General features: G+C 44.2%; 1 protein-coding gene across 1 annotated transcript; it reads right to left on the reverse strand.

The window, feature by feature from the left end:
* Positions 1-531: 531 nt before the first annotated feature.
* On the reverse strand, positions 532-17567 carry LOC134091062 (keratin, type I cytoskeletal 19-like). Its single transcript, XM_062544303.1, has 8 exons — positions 17102-17567; positions 15973-16055; positions 15440-15596; positions 12003-12167; positions 11653-11778; positions 1209-1420; positions 936-973; positions 532-814 (listed from the first exon to the last, which is right to left on the reverse strand). Exons 1-8 carry the CDS (start codon positions 17492-17494, stop codon positions 669-671), a joined length of 1320 nt encoding a protein of 439 aa, XP_062400287.1. The 5' UTR covers positions 17495-17567; the 3' UTR covers positions 532-668.
* Positions 17568-21356: the final 3789 nt, after the last annotated feature.

Genomic DNA, 21356 nt, shown 5'->3' on the forward strand with positions numbered 1-21356 from the left:
CACAGGCAGAGCCATATATGGCCCTGAACACAGGTAAAGTGTATCTTAGCAACATTTACACAAACACTTGCAGTATTCCTTTTCTTAGAGAAGAATAGCGCCTCATCTCTGTTACGCCATGATATCGGCATTTGTGAAATGATTTGTCATGATTTATATATTTGTAATCAGAGAGATACAATCAGCTTTGAACCCAGCGGCTATACGAATATATTTGAGGTAGTAAAAGGCTCCATTAAAAGTTATTGTTATGAAGTTTTCCCTTATCTAAATTTACTTCATCATTTCTGTATAGCCCCTGTCATAACATATGTAATTGATTACTAGGAACACCAGTGAACAATGTCCTCAGCAAACAATGCAGGTACAGTCCTCAAATATAATTCAACACTCTATTAGTAAAATCCAGACTATAGGAGGCAAACAACATGCCCTCAGCCCTGATTCCTGAATTAGAAGGTTAAGAGAACCTTAAATTACCTTTGGTCAAAAAGTAAACACAAACACACACACACACGCGCACACACTTGATTGCACAGCTACTTGCATAAGCAACGACCACTGCTTTTTTATTGCTCGTTACAACTGCTTCAGGAAACACAAGGTGGCCGAACTCCATTTGTATCCAGATTGGCAGATTGTTGTGGTTTGTGCTGCTGCGCTGGCCACTACTCCTGTCCTGTTACCATGTGACCTGGGAGGTCATCTCTCTCGACCTTCTCCTCTTCCACGTCTTCCTCGCGGGAGATCACTTTTCCGTCCACGATCACCTCCTCTATGGTCCTCACCCTCTTGGTCACCTGAGGCTCTATGACTTGAGAGGGAAAAATTGAAGCAAACAAACTCAGAGGCCCGTTTACACACTATAGAATACGTATGCACCACCTTTAATACTAAATGGAGTTGTTGAAGATAATTTTGTAATCGCTGCTTACCCTGCTTAACCACTATAATCTCTTTCTGAATTATTTGCCTGAAAGAAAAAAAAGACAGTATAAATCACATGCAGACCTGTTTTTCTGTCCTCGTAACAAGGTATTATTTATATAAAATAGTATATAATATAATATTTACATAATAAACTACTCATTATACTGAGCAGTTCCTGACAGCAAGGTCTCCAAGTGAAGTTAGGACTAGGAGCTTAGTGCAACCATCCAGCCCAACATGCATTCACACATGTATAGTTCTAGTGAAATGCAACGTACTGTCCGTCCAGCAGTCTCTTGTACTCGGCGATCTCCAGCTCCAGCCGGGTCTTGATGTCCAGCAGCATCTTGTACTCGCTGCTCTGCCTCTCGATGTCGACGCGCACCTGGCCCACGTCGACCTCCAGGACTCTGATGATGGTCTGGAACTGACTGAGCTGCAGGCTGAAGCGGGACTGGATCTCCTGCAGAGACACCTTCAGGGCTGCGTTCTGCGGAGGCCGATAGCACATGCGTTAGCATAACTTCCCAACTATTAGCCGCGGCTACATCGATTTTGCTAAATTTCTCCTGCAGAGACACCTTCAGGGCTGTGTTCTGCGGAGGACGATAGCACATGCGTTAGCGACACGAATAAGAAGCCAGACAGTGTGCATATGAATGCATAATCAAAGGTGTAGCTGTTGTTGACAGATAAGTTAGGGAGACTTCTTTGCTATGATGGTCCTCATTTACTTTTAATTCATCAAATTCACAAGCTTTAGTGTAATTTCCCAACTATTAGCCGCGGCTCATATGAGGTTAATATATGGGGACAGTTAATATGGCATTAATATGGTTTTGTTTTGTTTAACTTGTGTAGCGGGTGCAAATATTGGTGCTGTGCCTTTAAGACAGATTGAGTCTCGTGAACGCGCAGGCTGGGTGTACGAGCGGAGCTGTAACAGAGAGTAACGTGAAGAAATGGAGTCTGGTTGATTGAGTGGTAACAGTCAGAACTGAACTGAAGTTAGAAACTAAATAGCCGTCAACTACAGCCGTATTCGTTGAGTTTGTAAGTCAGTATCACGTCGATATCTTTTACGTTTTATTTTGAGGTGAAGGCGACAAAGTCGGGCTGCATTTGATTTAAAAGTGAAGTTTGCTACGAGAGTGGTTAATGTAACATGGCGGCATATGTTAGGCTACACAGAGGACGGCTGGAAGAGCGTGAGGTGTGAGCCGGAGACAAATGTCTGTATCGTTTACTACACTGTAGTGAATTACGTTTATTTTGTTAGTTTAGAGTTCATTTTGGACGAGTGATTGAGGCATACAGACGGGTTACTTTGGAGAAGCTAACTCTTTGCCTGTTCATCTACAAGAGGAGCCGCCATTACGAGCTCGCGTTGCTGGTGGCTACTATGCGTCAGAGTTAGAGAAGATTGCCCGGGGAAGGTTCCTGCCCTGCCATTTGTCCGACATCCACATGGTGATCTCGCTGGTTGTGGTAATTACCTCCTTATAACAGTTACACTGACAAAACACGCACACACGCGCTCCACACAGCCTGGACAGATCTGAACTGAGAGTGGCTCATACATTCAATTCATTCACACACACGCACGCCGTTCGCACTGTTTGGAGAGAAACTAGACTGTTACTGATTCTCCCTCTCTCACATGGCGCCTGGACTGAACTGAACTGAACAGAATCGCGCCTGCACACGATACTGACAGCTAACGTCATTTCCACTGACTCTGCACACACTAGCCTACCTATGTTGAATGTGAATGTCTGATATTCTGTTTTGGATTGATTGTGTAAACTCAGAACTTTACACTGGTTTTCATGGTTTGATGTTTTGAAGGAATGTGAATTTAATAGAATTACTAATCCTATAAGAAAGTCATTTAAAGTGGATGTCTGTTTAGAGAGGATTGTTAATTCATGTCAACACAACGTCAAAGGTGAATTGATGTTTTCTGATTACCTGTTAAAAAGATAGTTTTCTAAGCACAACTAAAAGTTATCTAAAGGTGCTGTTTTTATGATTTAAAATCTTAGGAAGAGTAATAAATGCATTATTCCTCTTAGTTATTATAATCATCTGTCTTTTGGGTTACTTACCTGGGGGTAGGGGCGCTCCGCCTGATTCAGCTAGACTTTGATAGAGTAGGGGTGAGTGTAGGATACATACATCTCTTGCACCACATTCCCTTCAGGCAGCCACTGGACACTCTTTACATCCTGAAGCCCACTCTAACTTGTCTATTAAGCCTGCATTTAGTCCGGGCTGCTGAACAGGACACAACTTGCTCGTGCATACACGGACATTGGGGCTGTAGCTATTGGGTGTGGAGGACCTAGATCCTGGCCCACTCAAGGCTCCCTAGGCTAAAGTACTACACTATCCCCTACAAGGCGGCGGCAATAACTCCGACCGCCACAATTGGCGTCACGAACAGGATAGAATAAGCAACCTTTTCTCTATTTTTTGTTGTCAATATATGCTGTACTTTTAAGCAGAAGTCATGGCAGAATTAGAGCAGCTTAAGAAACAATTTGACGAGATGCAGGAGAAGTTTCATGACCAAGCTCACGCACTGGTGCAGGCTAGAAACGAGCAAAGAGAAGCTCTGGCGTTAGCTAAATCAGTCATTGATCAGCAGAAAGAAAAGCCCCCTTCAGCTACAGTGTATATTCCCAGAGACCGCAAGATTTCGGATTTCAGTGGTAAGCAAGGTGAGCTGGACGTTGAAGAATGGATCTCATCGATGAAGTCTGCCCTTCAAATCATGAAAGTCCCTGTAGAAGACCAAGCGGAGTTCATCAAACAGCATCTTAAAGCCGAAGCCAAACTCACAGTCAAGTATGTGGCCGACGACAAAGGTAAGGATGCAGCGGGCATATTTGAAGTTCTACGTAAGACTTATGGCGACAAAGCTCCTTTAGGCACCCGGCTCAAAGAATTCTATGACCGCAAGCAGCTGCCTGGAGAGACCATACGTTCTTACGCCTATGACATCCAAGAGAAGCTAATGCGGATTAAGCGCAGAGATGCCAACCGTGTCCCAGATGCAGACGGAATGCTGAAAGAACAGCTGGCTCTTGGGCTTAAAGATGACATTCTGAGGAGAGAAATCAAGAAAAGGTTAAAGGAAAATGTGAGTCTTACCTTTGCTGAGCTAATGCAAGATGCCATCTCATGGTCCGAGGAGGAAGAGATTCAGGCTTCTGATGTTGCACGAAGCAGCTCACGCACCAAAGGCACGGTTAATGCTACGAGGGTGACTGATGAACCTGCTTCATCATTGACAATGGAGGTGCTGCATGAAGCAATACAAAAGATAGCCATCCGTCAAGATGAGCTATTTCAGATGATGGGTCGCAGGGGCAACAGCACGATACAAGGGAAAGACGGGAAAGCAAGAAGCCCACCATTGAGGAACGAAGAAGGACAGTTTATCTGTTACACGTGTAATGAGCCTGGGCACACGAGCAGACGCTGTCCTCTGAACAGGGGAGTTATAGGCATAGCACGCCCTCCCTTCCAGGGCGATGAGCCATCCGAGAATAGGGGAAACAACTCTGTACGGGCAGAGCACCCTGGCCCAGACGTCCCTGTAATTAGAAGTCACCTGGCGAAGCAGCCAAATAACACTTCTGGGGTCCTGAATGAGAGAGCCTTTGGAAACTGCTTGGTTGTTGAAGTGAAGATAGCCGGCGTCAAGACAGACTGCCTTTTGGACACGGGGTCGGAGGTGACTACAATCCGGGAATCTCACTTCCGAGAACATTTTGGACAGGCCACATTGTCCTCCGCCAACTGGGTTCAGCTCACTGCCGCGAACGGCCTGGAAATTCCCCTCCTTGGCTGCTTGGAAGCGGACATAGAGTGCATGGGAAAGACCGTCGGCAGAAAATGTATCTTTGTCCTCAAAGATGAGAGCCCAGATGTGGAAGAGATGAAAGGACTCCCTGGCATCCTGGGAATGAACGTGCTGAGTGAACTGAAAGATCTCTTTGTAGCCACAGACAGTGTGAAGAAGATGAATAAGTACCGGGGAACAGAGGCCAAAGTTCAGAGGGTGCTGGCGAACATCAGAAAGGAGGCAAGGATTTTCGAACAGAGTGACCGAATAGGCTATGTGAAGGTGGCTGGAAGAGAGACAGTCACTATTCCCCCATTCAGTGAACGTATTCTAGAAGGTCGTTGCGGAGGGCCCTCAAACACAAGCTGTCAGGTGTTAGTAGAGGCCACTTCTGGAGTGAGCTTGCCAAAGAGCCTCCTAGTCGCTAATGTGCTTGCCAAAACCACTGATGGTCGTGTCCCCATCCGAGTGCTGAATTCCAGTAAAAATCCGGTGCGACTGAAGCCAAGGTCAAGAGTTGCAGCAATGTATAAGCCACAGCAGGTGCTACCAAAGGAACTCATAGAGTTTGAAGAGAAGGATGGGGAGTTGCATGTGAAGGCTGTTGAAACGGGACTGACCCAGTCTGAGGGGAGTGAAGCAGAGCAGCTACCTGTCCCTGTTGAAGTTAGTCTAGAAGGGCTTTCTCCCCTCCAGTGTCAGAAGCTCAGAGATTTATTAGCCAAGCATCAGGATGTGTTTTCAAAAAATGACTCAGATTTTGGATACACCACTTCTGTTACCCACAGTATACCGACAGGAGAGGCCCCGCCCATTAAGCAGCGGCATCGTCGGGTTCCGCCTCAGGTCTTCCAACAGTTTAAGCAACACATCCAGGACCTAGTCTCTCAAGGAGTTCTTAATGAGAGTTGTAGCCCCTGGGCCTCACCCGCTGTGATCGTGATGAAGAAAGATGGCAGTGTGAGGTTTTGTTGCGACTACCGAAAGCTAAACCAAGTGACCTGCAAAGATGCCTACCCACTGCCTCGGGTGGACGAATCGCTCGATGCATTAGGGAAAGCGCAGCTGTTTTCGACCTTGGACTTAACCTCTGGCTATTTCCAAGTGGCCATGGATGATGCAGATCGGGCTAAAACAGCAGTCACCACTCCATTTGGTCTGTTTGAGTGGTCACGGATGCCATTCGGGCTATGCAACGCCCCGGCCACATTTCAACGACTTATGGGCGTGGTGCTGGGCGATCTGACGTTCGAGGTGCTACTCATTTATTTGGACGACGTCATAGTTTTCTCCAATGACTTCGACACCCATTGTGAAAGACTTGAACTCGTGTTCTGTAGGTTGAGGCGGCACGGCCTAAAACTGAAGCCTAGCAAATGTCACCTCCTGAGGGAGGAAGTAAAGTTTCTCGGCCACATAATCTCTGCTCAAGGCATCCAGGTGGATCAAGAGAAAGTGCGAGCGTTGGAGACGTGGGCAGCTCCTAAGTCAGTGAGAGAGGTGAGGCAAGTCCTGGGGTTCATGAGTTACTACAGAAGATTCGTCCCCAGGTTTGCCCACCTTGCTCGGCCCCTCCATGCTTTGGTCGGCAAGGGACTTAAAGATGGGCTTGCAGAGCCATTCAGATGGAGTGATGACTGCCAACATGCTTTTGAAGAGCTGAAACGTAGCCTGATGAACCCACCCGTTCTTGCCTATCCCGACTTCACCTTACCTTTCATACTCACCACCGATGGAAGTCTACAGGGCCTGGGGGCCGTTTTAAGCCAAAAGCAGGGGGGAGTCGAGTATGTCATTGCCTTTGCCAGCCGAGGCCTGCGTGGGGCTGAAAAGAACGACAAAAATTACAGTGCGTTCAAATTAGAGCTGCTTGCTCTCAAGTGGGCGATAACAGAAAAATTTAAAGAATATTTAATGTATTCCAAGTTCACAGTTGTATCAGATCACAACCCGCTGCGCTACCTGGGATCTGCCAACTTAGGAGCAGTAGAGCAGCGCTGGGTAGCCCAGCTTGCGGATTACAATTTTGAAGTCTGTTATAAGCCTGGTCGTCAAAATGCGAACGCCGATGTCTTGTCAAGAATCCCGGCAGTCACAGAGCCAGATGAGGAAGATTCAGGGAAGGACTTCATACGCCTAGGATCGGACGAAGTGCGGGCCTGTCTCTGGCCTGGGCCTGAAGAGAAAACAGGTGCAGCCAAGGTGGAAAGGGCCACGCAGAATGTCATAAAGAGAACTGTGAGTGGCTTCAGCTGGCCTGAGATAGAACAGGAGCAAAAAAGGGATCCCAATGTCCAGCCTGTCTACTCAGCTGTGTGGAACCACAGGAAGCCCACTCTGTTGGAACTGAGGGACATGGACCCAAAGCTGAAGCGACTTGTCAAGCAGTTTGAGCGGCTAGCCCTTCAAAAAGGAGTCCTGTTTCGATCTATCCGCGATCCGAGAGACGGGGAAGAAATTCGGCAGTTAATTGTCCCAGAAAGTTTGCAGCGTCGAGTGTTTGAAAGTCAGCATGAACATGGTGGGCACTTCGCAGAACAGAGCACTCTTGAGCTCATGAGGCGGAGCTATTACTGGCCGACAATGACCAACGATGTGCAGGCTTGGATTAAGGAATGCAAACGTTGTACTCTGGCAAAAGACGTCTTTCCCAAAATTAAGGCTCCAATGACCTGTACGAACATTACGGCACCTCTTGAGGTGGTGGCGATGGATTACACCCTGCTTGAGAGATCCAATGGGGGGTATGAAAACGTGCTTGTGCTTACCGACATGTTCACTCGGTTCACAATTGCAGTGCCGACCAAGAATCAAACTGCATACACTACAGCCAAGAACCTCATAAAGCACTGGTTCGTTCATTATGGATGCCCGGCACGACTGCATTCAGACCAAGGGCGCTGTTTTGAGGCCAACGTGATAAAAGAGCTGTGCAAGATCTACAGAATAGGTAAGAGCCGCACCAGCCCCTACCACCCTCAGGGCAATGCCCAATGTGAAAGGTTCAATCGAACTATGCACGAAATGCTGCGGACATTGCCTGCTGAGAAGAAAAGGAGGTGGGATGAATACCTTTCTGAGCTCGTCATGGCTTACAACAGTCGCATCCATTCCTCTACGGGGTACTCACCTTTTTACCTGATGTTCGCCAGAGATCCCAGGCTGCCGATGGACATCTTAGGGGGAAAAGACCTGGAGGATGAAGAAGTGGATAATCTTGACGACTGGGTAAAGACTCATCATGAGAAGTTCAAAACAGCAGTGGAGGTTGCTAATGCTGCAGCGCAGGATGCGTCCAGAAGAAGGAAAAGAGCCTATGACCGCAGGGCTGCTGGAGCTCTCATGAGAGCTGGTGATCGTGTTCTCTTACGCAATCACTCCCATCGGGGCAGAAATAAGATAGGAGATAAGTGGGAACCCTTTCCCTACATTGTGGTCAAACAGAACCACGGTGACATCCCCGTTTACACTATCCGTCCTGAGACGGGAGGCCCCTCAAAAGTGGTTCACAGAGACCAACTCAGACTCTGTACTTTCCAGTCCCTACCACCACGTCCCATAGGCAGGCACCAGCTAAGGAAGGACACTGTCCCGGACACTGACACAGACTGCCCCGACATAATTTGCATCCCTGCCACTACACACACGCCCAATGCCATGCCCAACACAGACATGGGGAATAGAGAAGTGGTGGAGGAGCATTCCAGTAGTGGGGATGAGGTTGATGGGGAGGCCATAGAGGTTGATGGGGAGGCCATAGGGGAGCCTGTTAGGCACATGCAGGAAGAGCTGGGAGCTACGGGAGGGTCAGACGCAGGGAGTGAGAGTGAAAGTGTGTTTGAACCTAGGCGGTCTCAGAGACAGACCAGGGGTACACTTCCCTCTAGATTCAGGAGTGATTATGTTCTGAAGTAATGTGTGAAAATTAAAGTGTTTTAAGAATATCTGTATGTATGACTATGTGTTTGGATGTTAAAATTTGAGTAATGACAAGTGTTCTAAAGCATCCTCATGTACTTGTTGAAAATGCACTGTTTGATACTGCTATTCTGTGTTATGACATGTTGTGCTATCCTCTGTGTTTCAGGGATCATGGTGGATGTCGGAGGACATGGCAGGGTTTAGCAGGGGGGAATGTAGCGGGTGCAAATATTGGTGCTGTGCCTTTAAGACAGATTGAGTCTCGTGAACGCGCAGGCTGGGTGTACGAGCGGAGCTGTAACAGAGAGTAACGTGAAGAAATGGAGTCTGGTTGATTGAGTGGTAACAGTCAGAACTGAACTGAAGTTAGAAACTAAATAGCCGTCAACTACAGCCGTATTCGTTGAGTTTGTAAGTCAGTATCACGTCGATATCTTTTACGTTTTATTTTGAGGTGAAGGCGACAAAGTCGGGCTGCATTTGATTTAAAAGTGAAGTTTGCTACGAGAGTGGTTAATGTAACATGGCGGCATATGTTAGGCTACACAGAGGACGGCTGGAAGAGCGTGAGGTGTGAGCCGGAGACAAATGTCTGTATCGTTTACTACACTGTAGTGAATTACGTTTATTTTGTTAGTTTAGAGTTCATTTTGGACGAGTGATTGAGGCATACAGACGGGTTACTTTGGAGAAGCTAACTCTTTGCCTGTTCATCTACAAGAGGAGCCGCCATTACGAGCTCGCGTTGCTGGTGGCTACTATGCGTCAGAGTTAGAGAAGATTGCCCGGGGAAGGTTCCTGCCCTGCCATTTGTCCGACATCCACATGGTGATCTCGCTGGTTGTGGTAATTACCTCCTTATAACAGTTACACTGACAAAACACGCACACACGCGCTCCACACAGCCTGGACAGATCTGAACTGAGAGTGGCTCATACATTCAATTCATTCACACACACGCACGCCGTTCGCACTGTTTGGAGAGAAACTAGACTGTTACTGATTCTCCCTCTCTCACATGGCGCCTGGACTGAACTGAACTGAACAGAATCGCGCCTGCACACGATACTGACAGCTAACGTCATTTCCACTGACTCTGCACACACTAGCCTACCTATGTTGAATGTGAATGTCTGATATTCTGTTTTGGATTGATTGTGTAAACTCAGAACTTTACACTGGTTTTCATGGTTTGATGTTTTGAAGGAATGTGAATTTAATAGAATTACTAATCCTATAAGAAAGTCATTTAAAGTGGATGTCTGTTTAGAGAGGATTGTTAATTCATGTCAACACAACGTCAAAGGTGAATTGATGTTTTCTGATTACCTGTTAAAAAGATAGTTTTCTAAGCACAACTAAAAGTTATCTAAAGGTGCTGTTTTTATGATTTAAAATCTTAGGAAGAGTAATAAATGCATTATTCCTCTTAGTTATTATAATCATCTGTCTTTTGGGTTACTTACCTGGGGGTAGGGGCGCTCCGCCTGATTCAGCTAGACTTTGATAGAGTAGGGGTGAGTGTAGGATACATACATCTCTTGCACCACATTCCCTTCAGGCAGCCACTGGACACTCTTTACATCCTGAAGCCCACTCTAACTTGTCTATTAAGCCTGCATTTAGTCCGGGCTGCTGAACAGGACACAACTTGCTCGTGCATACACGGACATTGGGGCTGTAGCTATTGGGTGTGGAGGACCTAGATCCTGGCCCACTCAAGGCTCCCTAGGCAAAAGTACTACACTATCCCCTACAAGGCGGCGGCAATAACTCCGACCGCCACACTTGCATAAAACGCTGTCCTGCGGCTTATACACAATGTGGCTAATACACAGGAAGTGACATTACTGTAGTGACATGAACAAGAAGCCAGACAGTGTTCATATAACAACGGTGCAGCTGTAGTTGACAGATAAAGTCATAGAGACTTCTTAGCTATGATGGTCCTCCTTTACTTTTAATTTATTCAAAGCCTTCATGGCAATCACAGATAAGAACACTTAGGTATTAACGGCTATTGGGATATGTGCTACAAGTGAATAAAGTAGTTGTCCTAGCCAGAGGAAGCCAAGTTCATGACCTCACAGGTGTTGGTCGCTGAAACCGAAGGAGTCTGTTTGACGGGAAAGCAATTCCAGTAAATCCCTATTCTGCTGACACATAGACCCGTAATCCAGGCATGTTTTACTTTGACGTTCAGGTGTAACGTCACAAAGTAGCGTATCTGTATAGGGGTAGGTATGCGTCTGAGGTGTGTCCCTCGTGTGACTCACTGTGTAAAGCAATAAGGCCAAGGGCCACATATCAAACACACTGAACGCCAGAAGCAGCGTGTACATGGGAGTGGAATGCACAATGTACAAACATGTATTGAAGATAAGATAAGAAACACTTTATTCATTCCGACGAAATATTTATTGTGTCAATAACATCTCCATTAAATATACGGCTTCAATTAATGAAACTATAGTGGGCCAATTGTCATGGTCTTAATGAAACTACAGTGGGCAAATTGTCATAGTCTTAATGAAACTATAGTGGGCCAATTGTCATGGTCTTTTCTTGCATTTTGCTGGGGGGTTTTTTGCTCAGAGAGGGAGAGAGAGAGACAGAGAAAGAGAGAGAGGAGGAGGAGGAGGTGAAGTGGAGTTATGCAGGGGGTAGCAGCTCAGACTGAATGAAGACTGGGACATTTCTGGGAATGAGTGGAGAGAGAGAGAGAGAGAGAGAGAGGAGTAGGAGGCTAAGTGGAGTACCCGTAATTTCCCGACTATTAGCCGCGGCTTATACATTGATTTTGCAAAATTTATTCCACTATGAGGTTAATACAGGGGGGCAGCTAATATGATGTTAATATGGTTTGTTTCTTGTAACTTGCATAAAATACTGTCCTGCGGCTTATACACAAAGCGGCTTATATGCAGGAAATTACTGTAGGAGCTCACCAGACTGAATGAAGACTGCAGCTCGATCTCCAGCTTCTGCACGGTTCTCCTCACTTCACTGAGCTGAATGTGCAGCCTGTCCAGCTCAGTGTTCCAGTCAAAGCCATCTGGGTTTAACTCCGTCACCTGAAAAGATGACAAGAGGAAAGTGGAGAGTTGATGTCTTATGCAAAGTGACATTTTCAGTCATTGCCCTGAAAAGTCTCTTGCCATATTGCTTGTTATGTAGAATGGACAGCGTGCGTGCGTGCATGCCTGCGTGCGTGCGTGTATGCGGATATGCGTATATGCGTATGATATGCATACATATTTGGGAAAACTGGACTGAAAGTCACATCACGCCCCCCCACCTTGGTCTTGTACCAGAGCTCGATCTCGCGTGTGTTCTTGATGATGGTGGCCTCGTATTGGGCGCGCATCTCATCCAGGATCTTAGCCAGGTCCTCCGGGGGCGGGAAGTCCACCTCCACGACCACCAGATGCTTCTTCACCTCAGCTCTCAGCACGGCCATTTCCTACGGCGGGCAAGATACGAAGACGAATAACACAATATTAGTAGAGAGTAGAAAATATTATGTGTCATAATGTCTGTGAAGATATACCAAGTCCTGTCTAGTACACAGGGGTGTAGTGGTAAAATATGAGGTCGGCAAACTACTGTATGAATTCTATGATCACAGTAAGGTCAAAGTCAACTTTAGCACAGTATCAAATACAATGGTCATTCAAAGTGCTGCATGCACCATACGCATCATATTTTTCGAATGCCATTCAGAACATGTTTGATGATGGAGGTTATTGTCCATACATGTTTACAACAATACCAGTCGTATTAGCTGGTTCCTAGAGTTTTGATGAGTGCACGCATTATGTTTTGAGAGATGGATAAACTCTATTTCTTTCATTTCAGAGGGGGATGACTGTGTTTACTTGAGTTTAGCCTCCAATACATCCCTGCTGGTACATTATTATTATTTCAGTAATGCTCATTTCGATGTTCATTTTCATTTTCCATTGTAAATGCCCCTGGACCTCATCATGATGGGCCGAATCTCTTTGAGTACTCTATTATGGCAATCATTGTTGGATTAAAGATGCTTTAGGCTAATGTCGTTTTAAAGGAATACTCCACTTAAACTATGTTATTCCTCTAGCTAGGATGAGTTGATACATAGGCCTACCTCTAGCATCTCAATGCGTGCGCTCAATCTTCCTGTGCTAAGCTCAGTGCTAGTGTTTCCGCGCACCAGGAAGAATGAGTGCATGAGACGCTAAAGGTATGTATGAACTCATCCTAGTTAAAGCAACACTGAAGCACTTTAGTGTATGATGTATTGCGACATCAAAGCAATTCAAAGTTTCGTATGTCTCATTTCATCAAACTACAGATACGCTACCCAATCTGGTAAAGTTACATAGCGCAGTTATAGCCGATAGAGGGCTGCAAAGTGAAAGCAGAAGTGCCGTTCACCCTGTTACGAGTTGATGAACCGCTGAAATGATTTTGAAAACATTATTTCAAGGTAAGGGTGCTTTAAGAGAACAACATAGTTTAATAGAAAAAAAGGGTGAAGTGTTCCTTTAAAGTTCGGTTTGATTGACTCACATGCACATGTCCCAAGCTAAAGCTAGCTAGCCATTACATTTCCCTCCATGGGCAAACTACTAAAGGAGGTGTTACTGTAATTACTTCTCTGAACATTTACATGCGTCAAAGACGAGGTTACAATTGTTGGCAATTCTCGTCAGGAAGCGTGTGTGCGCTACACAGATGCATGACAATGCCAGGTCTCTTGGACTAGCTAGCCATTACATTTTCCTCAATGGGTAAACTGCTAAGACTGCTATCTTCCCCTATAAGAACATCTCTGTCACTGCCCTCTGGTGCTAGCCTGGCAAGCCAAACTACACAGAAATGTATAGTCTGGGGTCGGACCATTCACAGAGATGAAGCCTGTGGGTGGGATGAACAGTTGTCTTTCAAACTGCCTCTGCACGTAATAGGCCAGCATTTGTGACCAATCATAGCCGGTCGGCAAAAAGGCAACAGGGCTGCCAAGTTTCAGAAAATTGCAAGCGACAGTGAGATGCGTTCGTCGAACATTTTTTGGACTGTATGTCACACTCAAAGCGTGACACTTGGCAGCTCCAATTAGAGCCGCTTTTTCAAGTGTGAACTTACCAAGACAGAGGCAAATAGATGTTACACAGCTCTGCAACAAGGCCTACAATGATAGACGTAGCAGCCTTAACGTTAACTTGGAGACTCAAAGAGAAACAGCGAATCAACAGTGAAGAAAATCTAGCAAGCAGGAGAACGTTTTAAATCTAATTATCGGAGTCGGCGCTGTTGTGTGTGAAAGAGAAGTTAGATGCCAAGACCCGCCTTTCGTTGCTTCTGATTTGTTTATTGCGTGATGCCTTCGGGCTCAAGGACTCCGTCAAAGATCATTAAGGGGCGGAGCAAGATACTTCATGAGAAGCCACTTCCTGGAACCCGAATCGCAAGAGGGGGGGTCAAAATCCCCCTTTATGCAGAGCAGAGGCAGCAACTGTTCCATTGAAGTCTATGGACATAGATCAGAATTTCGACTATATGCTAAAATCTCCATTCTCTAGAGTTAGGAATGTGAATTTTGGGCACGGTTTCATGACCCTCAACCCCTTCTGACCACTTCAGGTACATTTTTAGCATTTTTGAGCATTCCCGTCTGGAGAAAATCGACTTTATATCAGGTGTGCCCCTCTTGTTTATTCTGCTTGTTGGCCGGTTGCTACGTACGCTCTACCTTGACAACACATTAGCCAGCCAGCTGAACCAAATCCTGATTTGTGACCCTGTAAAGCGGAACCAGTCGTTTCGGTAAAATGTATTAAATTAAGTTATTGTGCTCACGTGAACGGCCATAAACTAAGCTTTCCAACGATATGTATATCGAGGGTATTACACAAACTATCGCTAAGATAACCGCATCCAAAGTTGACATGGTTCTCCTGTCACGATATGCCAGAAGAGGAGAAATCACCTTTTTAAGCGGCGCGTGCACAACGGAATGACAGCAAATGTGTTGAATCTTCGCCGGGTTTAACAGTCAAAACGTATGTTTTTCCGTGAAATGCGTTCACGATATGAAACTGTAGACTGTATACAGTCGAATTATGCGAAAACGTGAAATTCAACATTTTAACCCGGAAGTTTGTTATTGTTGATTTTCTCAAAAATAACGTTGTGCGCAAAACGACTGATTTCGCTTTGAATAGTCACATTTGTGCTAGCGACGATCAGATGGCGCTGGGGTAACTTAATGAGAGCAGCGACATATTTCCATTATTCCATTGATGTTTTTATTCAATTCCTTGAAAGTGTACATGCTTTGTGTGTGTTACTTCCATATTAGAACTAATAAATGTAGAGGGCTTGAAAGAGCAGCAAGATTATTTTGGAACATCATCAAGCATTGATAATCGAGTGCTTGATTTTGTACACCTGTGGAAAGGGACCTGATGAAACCCATGAATACGTCTGACACGCAATGACGCGCCTCTTTATGCAGAGGAAGTGATCCCCGTTTTGCGCCCATAGACATGAACTACGACGACGTATCTTGCTACGCCTTAAGGATCTTTGACTCCGTACACAGACAGAGCGTTCTGATTGGCTAGGCTGAACTCGAGCCTGGCGCAGGCTTGTCCTCAACGGTGCGACCCTAGACCATCCCGCTAGGCAAAAATATTTTTGGCCGCTAGGGTGCGTCTAGATTTCTAGGCTACTCTGGGGCAGCATTACCTCCAGGTGGTGCTTCTTATTGTAAACCTTTTCCTGTCTCAGACCCTCGATCCGCGTCTCCAGCTCGGAGCGCGTTAAAGTCAGCTGGTCCAGGAACTCCTTGAGGCTGATGTTGTCAGCCATCACTATCTGGTGTATGGCGAGTTCACTCTCGTACCTAAACAGTTCAACAGATTTCATCAGGATAGCAACACACACACAAACACACAAAGATGGAGAAAATAGATAATGCACATACAGTGAACCTTATTAATGAGATATGAGCTGACGCAATAACTTCTCACAGAATCCTCATCTCTGAATCTATCTGACAACATGCTTCAAAAAGCCATATGAATGGATTTATTTGTTGTATTCCAGATTTGTTTTTTAACTGAAAGGAGCACTATGCATGTTTTAGTTGCCTGACAAAACTGTACCTCAAAAAGTGTCAAATTCTTGCATAATGTGTTGCTTTAATGTAGAAATATGAAATATCATTGTTTCTAGTCTAAAATGATTATAGGATTTCAGGTCAGGCATAATTTACTCACTTCATTTTGAAGTCATCAGCAGCACATTTGGCGTTGTGAATGTCCAAATAAACCTTTTCCTTCTCCTGGTCGGCCATGGAAATCTTCAATAAGAGAGATACTATTAAGTGAATGTTCACTAGACAGATGTTGCTGGCCAAGCTAGAAATCTCTATAAAAATACACAAGACATTTCTATAGAATCCCATCATTGTATTGCTCAGTATCTTCATACAGCCATACTTCATAAATCAGCGTGGCTTAAAGGGATATTCCGCCATTTTTGGAAATACGCTCATTTTCCACCTCCCCTCGAGCAAAACAAACGATATTTACCTTGTTCCCGTTCATCCAGCCATTCTGTGAGTCTGGCGATACAACTTTTAGCTTCAGCCTAGCATAGATCATTGAATCGGATTAGACCATTAGCTTCTTGCCTGCTAGCTTCATGTTTAAAAGTGACTAAGACTTCTGGTAATTTTCCCATTTAAAACGTGTCACCTCTCAAGTTAGAAAGTGCAATTATCACCAACTGAAAATGAAACCTGGCGTTTTTAGGCTGATTTGACATGGAACTACACTCTCATCTGGCGTAATAATCAAGGCAACTTGCAAACGTACCATAGGCGCAGTGATATCGTACGCAGCATCTGAAAATAGTCCCCATAGACAACAAGCAGTAGTAGTGCCAGTAGCTGCAAGTTGCCTTGATTATTACGCCAGATGAGAGTGTAGTTCCATGTCAAATCAGCCTAGAAAAACGCCAGGTTTCATTTTCAGTTGGTCTTATTGCACTTTCCAACTTGAGAGGAGACACGTTTTAAATGGGAAAATTACCAGAAATCTTAGTCACTTTTAAACATGAAGCTAGCAGGCGAGAAGCTAATGGTCTAATCCGATTCAATGATCTATGCTAGGCTGAAGCTAAAAGTTGTATCGCCAGACTCACAGAATGGCTGGATGAATGGGAACAAGGTAAATATCGATTGTTTTGCTCGAGGGAAGGCGGAAAATGAGTGTATTTCCACAAATGGCGGAATATCCCTTTAAAGGGCTTAGGTTTATTTTTTGAAGTATCAAGTCAAGTATAAATTGTTGGCTTTGCAAGATAAGCGTTTCCTATGGTGAGCAGTAAATGCCAGTCTCGTACCTTTCTAAAGAGGTCTTCGATGATGACGTGGTACTGGCTGTAATCTTCGGACACGATGATCCTCTGGCCGTAGCACTCCTTGATCTTCACCTCCAGCTCGGCGTTGGCCATCTCCAGCGTGCGCACCTTCTCCAGGTACGTGGCCAGGCGGTCGTTCAGGTTCTGCATGGTGGCCTGCTCGTCGTAGTGGAGGCCCACGCCGAGGTTCGACCTGAACACGGAGGCGCGGTCGAAGGACGAGCCCCTCTCGACAACGGCCGGCCCGAAACACGCCGAGGTGCGCGCTCCGCTGCCGCCCGCCCCGCCGTACACGCTCGAGGAGCTTCTGACCACGCTGCCCTGTCGGTACACGGAGGAGCTCCGCTGCACACTCTGGAAGGATTTGACGCTCATGGTGAATCAAGAGGCTGCAGGTGGGTCGCTCGGGCAGTCTTTTGTCAGTGATGCAAAGGACAGGTGTTGATGATCGAGGTATCAGGTGTAGGATGGAACACATATACTGTATATAGCTGGGAGAGTGGTGTGTGATGGGGGTCTGTTTGCTGTTAAGGATCGGGGAGGCACCAAAACGCATCAAGTGTGAAATTCTGTGGAAGGTGCACCTGCATGCATCACACCTGACACCGGGCAGCGAGATTAGCAGTTTTGTTACTATCTTGATGGAAAGCACATTATTTCCATACATGTCATTTAACACTAACATAGTTGACATTCTCAGTGATATTTAATGCTGATATAGATCAGTCTACGGAGATGTGTCTACTTCCTCATTTACGTTGTTATTTATGTGATGAACAGCTCTTGCTGAATTGGCCCTTGAAGGGCTAAATTAATGTTGTGTGCACATATCGATCGTCATACAGCTTGCATGCATAGTGTGCACAGAGATTTGTTTTCTTTTTCATTATTTCTCATTTTCATTCCATTATGTGTATGCCAATTTTTATTTCGTTGGACTCGACAACAACCAGTCCCTGACTGAAACACAGCGGTAGGTGTGCACCACACCACACATGCATAAGCTCATGCTGCACTCCTGCCCGATGAAAGACTTCAGACGTCAGAGGAAGTTGAAGCGGAACAACGGTTGGTCAGTGATCAAGGTTGGTCAGTGATCTTTGCTTCCATCAGTCAGCTCACACTGCACTGTCCAGTGAAAGCCTTCCTTGGTGCCCCCATCGTGTAACTTCACCAGTCTCTTCCTGGATTCAGTGAGCGGCACTATTCATGACCTGCAGAGGTCAGCTTTAAGTCTCTGGCTAGATGTCCTCTCTCGTGTGGCCCTCTACAAGTGTCCTCAAGTGGTAGTATTACTCCCAGACTTTGACAAATTTTCAGTTTCAGCAGCATCTTCCAGCTCATCCGTCAAATCACAATGAGAAGCTTGTGCCCAGATGCATGTCAAATAGACTCCGAAAATTATTTTATTCCGACTTCCATTTCCATTTTAAACAATTTGCCAGAATTGTTTTAAATGTATTAATCTATTCATTTTCGGTAACACTTTATAATAAGGGTACATGAATTCTCCTGAACTAATGCATGAATTAATGCATGAATTAAACATTAGTTAATCCATTAATATATCATGAATCATTATGACTTAACATGAATTCACTGATTGTCATTAATGAATTAATACATAAATAACTCATCATCTTAAGCATTAAGTACGGTTGGCACATTATCATGAATCATGATTAATTAAGCATGATCATGATGACTTTTTGTCAGACAAAATCTTGGACATCACCGTCATGGAGAAAAAAGAAAAGTAATTACACATGAATTCATGTTAACTAAATGTCATGAATTATCATGAGTTAATTCATTAACTCATGCATTAATTATACATGAGAATCTCATAAATAAACATGAATTAATAGTATGTCATTAATGACATCAGGTATGGACAACAAATTCATCTTGAGCATTAGGTAGTGGGTAAATCATTATGAATAATGATCAATTACACATGATCATGGTGATTTCTAGGTAATTGAAATGTGCTCCAAGGGGTAAGTAAACTATACATTAACTCATCATGAACTAATTAAGACCATTTTCAGAGAATATCGAAGAATCCACATCGTTCAAATATAGGCATGTCCTCATTAGCTAAGCATTATCTTTTCATTAGTTAATCATGTCTGTGGCCCCTCAGATAAAGTGATGAACAGGTGGTGCTTTAAATGCATGAAGTTTGATGTCATGCAAAAATGGTCAATTTACATTAATTAATGATGAATTACTCATGAGTTCATCATGTTTGTGGCCCCTCACCTAAAGTGGTAAATGGACCCTTCTTTATCACTGACGAAAGAAGTGGATTCTTCGATATTCTCTGAAAATGGTCTTAATTAGTTCATGATGAGTTAATGTATAGTTTACTTACCCCTTGGAGCACATTTCAAAAACCTAGAAATCACCATGATCATGTGTAATTGATCATTATTCATAATGATTTACCCACTGTACCTAATGCTCAAGATGAATTTGTTGTCCATACCTGATGTCATTAATGACATACTATTAATTAATGTTTATTAATGAGATTTTCATGTATAATTAATGCATGAGTTAATGAATTAACTCATGATAATTCATGACATTTAGTTAACATGAATTCATGTGTAATTACTTTTCTTTTTTCTCCATGACGGTGATGTCCAAGATTTTGTCTGATAAAGTCATCATGATCATGCTTAATTAATCATGATTCATGATGATGTGCCAACCGTACTTAATGCTTAAGATGATGAGTTATTTATGTATTAATTCATTAATGACAATCAGTGAATTCATGTCAAGTCATAATGATTCATGATATATTAATGGATTAACTAATGCGTAATTCATGCATTAATTCATGCATTAGTTCATGAGAATTCATGTACCCTTATTATAAAGTGTTACCTTATTTTCTTATTTATTATTGTGTTTTAGCTACCGTGGGTATTTTGTGTTTTGCTCTATTGTTGTGTGTCTTGTCCTTATGTATACCTGTCTGCTGGCTGCACAAATAATTGCCTCTTGGGGACAATAAAGTTACCTTGACCTTGAACTTGACCTTTTAGTTTAGTCGTCTCTGCACTCCAGTTGTTTGAACGGCAGTAACAATTTTCTTTTCACTCCATCCCAGTTCTAATGGGGCGTGTGGTTTTAACGGCCGTAATGAATATATATGATTCATGATATATTAATGGATTAACTAATGCGTAATTCATGCATTAATTCATGCATTAGTTCATGAGAATTCATGTACCCTTATTATAAAGTGTTACCAATACTTGTATCAATGACAACAGTTGTCCGGCCAGGATATTGTCATTTAAGAAAGTGAAGTTGCAGCCCACAACTGATGTTAATGTTTACATGTTGTGTTTTGGCCTGATGCGCCACCCTCCACCAATCTACTAATCACAAAGTCAGTTGTTTTTTCGGCATCTGGGTTGCCAGCTCTGCTCTAGTTAGTGTACACCGCTCTACAGTATTTTGATAGTGATTGCAGTAGTAGTAGTAGTAGTAGCAGCAGTAGTAATAGTAGTTTTGGCCAAAATCCTACACACAGTTCCTTTTATTGGTTCATTAAACTCTAGACAAATAGTTTCAGAGGTGTAGCAAAAACATCTTGCTTGTAAATGAAGGTTTTTAAATACAGTATGGTTTATTCAATTCTAAAGAATAAGCATGTCCATGGAAGCCATAACATGGCTAAAAAAAGTGAAAAATGGACATCAATGGAATCCTTTCCTGTCTGCAGAGCAAATTCAAATGTGCTTACGGGTTCATCTTGGTTCATCCAGGCTGGCAAGTGCACATCACTTTAGCTCTTCCATCTCCAAATTGGGCCAAGGAGTGGCATTTCAACACTCCAATCGGCGCACGGTTCCTCGACCCTACCCTGGATGCCAAGATGAATCAGCATTGTCCAGACATGCCACAGTGAATCCTGACGAATTCTCCCATCCCTGTTCCTTGTAACCCACACGTGCAAATTGTTTTATCGACTGACGGGCACATCCCATGCTGGAGGCAATGTACAAATTCCGGGTGTCACGATGGATTAAGGAGGCCTAATTGTTTTCTCTTTCTGTTCTTCTATGTTCTGAGAGGTTAAGCCAAACACAAGTCTTCAGTTATCCCTCTATTTATGTCTAATTTGTGCAAAAGACATTGATTTACATCAAATTTATTGGGCTACATTAAAAGTACTTATGTTAGACACATACAGTATAGTAACACTGGAGAGATC

The sequence above is a fragment of the Sardina pilchardus genome, chromosome 1 (genome assembly GCF_963854185.1).
Source record: "Sardina pilchardus chromosome 1, fSarPil1.1, whole genome shotgun sequence".
In the NCBI taxonomy this organism is placed as follows: Eukaryota; Metazoa; Chordata; class Actinopteri; order Clupeiformes; family Clupeidae; genus Sardina; species Sardina pilchardus.